Genomic DNA, 5,230 nt, shown 5'->3' with positions numbered 1-5,230 from the left:
TCTTCTCTGTGTTCAGAATGTAAACAAACGGTGCCGGTGTTTACTGCCCCCTACTGACCCGGAGTGAACACACACATTTACACACATGACATTCAGCCGTTTGGTTTGAATTTTATGTTGCAAAAAACGTCATCTTGTAAAAGAAAAAAAAAATTTAAAACAGCATTCTTCAGAGTTTTTTTTTTTTTGTACTTAATTTTACTCATATCTGCAATACTACAGATAGATAGATAGATAGATAGATAGATAGATAGATAGATAGATAGATAGATAGATAGATAGATAGATAGATAGATAGATAGATAGATAGATAGATAGATAGATAGATAGATAGATAGATAGATCTACTGTTTTTGTGAATGAAGTGCTGCTCAACAGTCTTTGTGAATGTTCAAATGTTCAGATGTTACCTGGTGACCTTTGATCGCTAACGTTCATGGATCAGTTTATCAGCTCTGTTTTGCATCATATATATCATCACTACTTCTACTACTACTGTTACCACTAGTGCTACCGCTACTACTACTAATACTAATACTATAACTACTACTACTACTACTACCACGACTACTACTACTACTACTACAAATAATAATAATAATAATAATAATAATAATAATAATAATAATAATAATAATAACAAAATGTATAATACCATTTTGGACTGAAACAAAAGGATCAGTTTAATTTGCTTACTTGATTTATTTCACTCCAGAGTTCATAAATGCTCCATGAAACTTTTAATGACACAATTTCAGGCAGAAAGTTTTAAGCGGAAAAGCAGAAAACATGAGAGTTCATGGTAAACATGTATCTGTTTGATCATATTGTCTATGTTTTAATGAAGAATACTAATATATTTATTCATATAAATGAATTTTCCATCTGAGTCATGCTAAACAGTCTTGAATATAAACCATTTGAGAAGGTAAAGTGTGTGTTTGCTTTCAGTTTGATATGTTGTGACTGACTGAAGGAGTAAATGTGAGTTTGCGTGAACTCGTGTCTACGGTTGGACTTGGTTGCTTGAAGACACTGTGAACCCATGTGTCATGGACACAGATTTGAGCTCCTTTAACAGTCGTCACCCTATAGAAAAAAAACACAAACAACCCAATAAAGACCAGCAAATATGATCTGAAATCAGACTGAAATTACAAAAACCATGATGATAAGTGTTCATTTCAGCATCTGTTTAACCCTTAAAGACCCAGTCATACTTTTATGGTAGTTCCAAACATCTATAACCTTATTTTGTTTATTGCATTTATAATTTTGTTAATTTTTATTCATTTTGTTCATTTTATTTTTTATTTTATTTGTTATTCTTGATCATTTTGCTCAATTTCTTCTTTATTGTGTGCTACTTTTATTATGATTATGACGACTTCCAAATTAATTTTTCCACAATATTTAATCTTTAAAAAGTGATAAATCAGTATTTATTACAATATTATTCTCTGTATTTTTAGTTTAGTGTTTTGTTTTGTTTTTTTAGCAAAAATCCTGTATTTTCCTATTTTTAATTCACTGATAATGTAGATGTTCATTAAAGCTCAGAGAAAATTCAAAGGCTATTATATCAGAAACAGATAAAAAGTGCTTTTATCTCAGTCAAATCTATCATTAACTGAACATAAACCCAGTGTGTCCACCCACTGTCATTGATCCAACTCCATGGGTTTTACTGGTGAATCAATGTTGTAGAAGATGACAGTGTTGCTACGGTAACTACGGAGCCTCTGAACGTCCAAATGGGTCATATCTGATGACCATGTAAAGATGAAGAACTGTATTTTACACCAATTATTTGCATGTATTGATAGAATTAGTGGATCAACAGGTATTAAACAGTTACATCAGTAAATGGTTCTGGTTGTTTGGGTCTTTAAGGGTTAAGGATTGGTCTATTTGCTGCAACAAAGACATAAACATGTGTTTGAGTAAAGTGCAGACGTACACAAAGGCCTTGTTGGTACAAGTGCTGTCAGTCTTCTTGATGGAGACAATTCTGGCCGGTGGGATGTTTCCCGTGAAGAACTGAACGCAGCACGATACAGGTGCAATATCATTCACTGCACGTGCTGTAAATAATAACAATAATAATTAATTGCATATTAAGTATTGAACATAAGCTATTGAAATGTAAACTATAGCTGCTACAAAAATATGAACTAAACTGGAAAAGTTTAATAAAGATAACAAAAAAAATGCAGTTAAAAATAACTCAATAAAATTATACAAATGCAATGAATGTTGTGTAAAAAAAAAAGTAAAATTACATAATGAAAATGTTGATAACCTGAACAACCATAAACAACCTCAAATGTCTTTTAAAAATAAGTAAAATTTACTAATATAACAAAATAACTCCATAACAAAAGTGCAATTAATATATATATATATATATATATATATATATATATATATATATACAGTACAGGCCAAAAGTTTGGACACACCTTCTCATTCTTTGCATTTTCTTTATTTTCATGACTATTTACATTGTAGATTCTCACTGAAGGCATCAAAACTATGAATGAACACATGTGGAATTATGTACTTAACAAAAAAGTGTGAAATAACTGAAAACATCTCTTATATTCTAGTTTCTTCAAAGTAGCCACCCTTAGCTCTGATGACTGCCTTGCACACTCTTGACATTCTCTTGATGAGCATCAAGAGGTAGTCACCTGAAATGGTTTTCACTTCATAGCTGTGCCTTGTCAGGGTTACTTAGTGGAATTTCTTGCCTTATTGATGGGATTGGGACCATCAGTTGTGTTGTGCAGAAGTCAGGTTGATGCACAGCTGACAGCCCTATTGGACAACTGTTAGAATGCATATTATGGTGAGAACCAATCAGCTAAGTAAAGACAAACGAGTGGCCATCATTACTTTAAGAAATGAAGGTCAGTCAGTCTAGAAAATTTCAAAAACTTTGAATGTGTCCCCAAGTGCAGTCGCAAAAACCATCAAGCGCTCCAACGAAACTGGCTCACATGAGGACCACCCCAGGAAAGGAAGACCAAGAGTCACCTCTGATGCTGAAGATAAGTTCATCTGAGTCACCAGCCTCAGAAATCGCAAATTAACAGCAGCTCAGATTAGAGACCAGATGAATACCACACAGAGCTCTAGCAGCAGACACATCTCTACAACAACTGTTAAGAGGAAACTGTGTGAATCAGGCCTTCATGGTCAAATAGCTGCGAGGAAACCACTGCTCAGGAGAGGCAACAAACACAAGAGATTTATTTGGGCCAAGAAACCCAAGGAATGGACATTAGACCAGTGGAAATCTGTGCTTTGGTCTGATGAGTCCAAATTTGAGATCTTTGGATCCAACCGCCGTGTCTTTGTGCGACGCAGAAAAGGTGAACGGATGGATGCTACATGCCTGGTTCCCACCGTGAAGCATGGAGGGGGAGGTGTGATGGTGTGGGGGTGCTTTGCTGGTGACGCCTTTGGGGATTTATTCAAGATTGAAGGCAACCTGAATCAGCATGGCTACCACAGCATCCTGAAGTGACATGCCATTCCATCCGGTTTGCGTTTAGTTGGACCATCATTTATGTTTCAACAGGACAATGACCCCAAACACACCTCCAGGCTGTGTGAGGGATATTTGACCAAGAAGGAGAGTGATGGAGTGCTGCGCCAGATGACCTGGCCTCCACAGTCACCGGACCTGAACCCAATCGAGATGGTTTGGGGTGAGCTGGACCGCAGAGTGAAGGCAAAAGGGCCAACAAGTGCTAAGCATCTCTGGGAACTTCTTCAAGACTGTTAGGAAACCATTTCAGGTGACTACCTCTGGAAGCTCATCAAGAGAATGCCAAGAGTGTGCAAGGCAGTCATCAGAGCTAAGGGTGGCTACTTTGAAGAAACTAGAATATAAGAGATGTTTTCAGTTATTTCACACTTTTTTTGTTAAGTACATAATTCCACATGTGTTCATTCATAGTTTTGATGCCTTCAGTGAGAATCTACAATGTAAATAGTCATGAAAATAAAGAAAATGCAAAGAATGAGAAGGTGTGTCCAAACTTTTGGCCTGTACTGTATGTATGTATGTATATATATATATATATATATATATATGTAAGATAAGATAAGATAAGATAAGATATTCCTTTATTGATCTCACAATGGGGAAATTCACAGTGTTAACAGCAGCATAGAAACATACACATAAACATACACATTCACGTAAAACAAACAGTCATATAAATTTGAATAAAAGAAAAAAGTGTTTAAAAAGGAGAGTGCAAATATGCTTTGGTATGTAGTGCAATGGTTATAAATATAGAAAAATAGAAATATATAAGTATATATACATACATACATATATATATATATATATATATATATATATATATATATATATATATATATATATATATATATATATATATACACACACACTTTTACCAATATTCTGTCTCCTTTCCATATCATTTCCACATGTACTTTATAACTTACGGATCACAGTGGATCTACAAATACATTAACCATTAAATAACAGACAGAATATTGGGGCAGTTACACTTTCAGGTTGTTCATAGTTTTAGATTATTCAACTTTTTTTGTTAAAGGATCGCTTGTAACTGTAAACTATTGCATGTAATTTAATTTTCACACCAAAACAAATAGAAACATTAGTATTTGTCATTATTTATAGGTTATTCTGTTATTATTCTACTGCTTTCATTCGCTTTTCCGTTATACTGAGCTCTATTTGACCCATTAATTATTAATATCTTCAGTGTAATTTTTTTCATGTCACTCATTCATCCCGTGGACCTGATCGGACCCTTTGGCGGCCGGTTCAGGCTCACGGGTTGTATGTTTGACACCCCTGCCTACACAACCCTGCAGTCTGCCAGTGTTTGATTGTGGTGAAGTGACACACTTACGCATGGCGCTGCAGGCGTCGATACTGATCAGCATCAACATCATCAACATCAGCGTCCTCATCCTGTTACCGTGACGACGCTCCTCTGTCTCTGCAGATGCTCAAAGCCCCCCAGGGTATTCATATCAAAGCTGTCAGGGCCATGATGTCACCAAAGTGGGAGGGACAACGTCAAACACCCACCACCCTGAACAGCATGAGGACACCACATCTAAGTCAGGCTTGAACAGAATATTATAAACTATGTGTCCAAAAGTATGTGGACACGTTGCATTCAGGTGTTTCTGTTCTAACAGGGGTCTGGGATACAAA

General features: G+C 35.5%; 1 protein-coding gene across 1 annotated transcript; it reads right to left on the bottom strand.

Moving 5' to 3' along the window:
• Positions 1-684: 684 nt before the first annotated feature.
• Positions 685-5,000, bottom strand: LOC115420754 (C-C motif chemokine 4-like). The gene is made up of 3 exons (XM_030136256.1): positions 4,920-5,000; positions 1,961-2,084; positions 685-1,089 (listed from the first exon to the last, which is right to left on the bottom strand). Exons 1-3 carry the CDS (start codon positions 4,978-4,980, stop codon positions 948-950), a joined length of 327 nt encoding a protein of 108 aa, XP_029992116.1. The 5' UTR covers positions 4,981-5,000; the 3' UTR covers positions 685-947.
• Between the last annotated feature and the right edge of the window lie 230 nt (positions 5,001-5,230).

This window comes from Sphaeramia orbicularis, chromosome 6 (assembly GCF_902148855.1).
Source record: "Sphaeramia orbicularis chromosome 6, fSphaOr1.1, whole genome shotgun sequence".
NCBI lineage: Eukaryota > Metazoa > Chordata > Actinopteri > Kurtiformes > Apogonidae > Sphaeramia > Sphaeramia orbicularis.
This window is presented reverse-complemented; position numbering and strand designations above follow the sequence as displayed.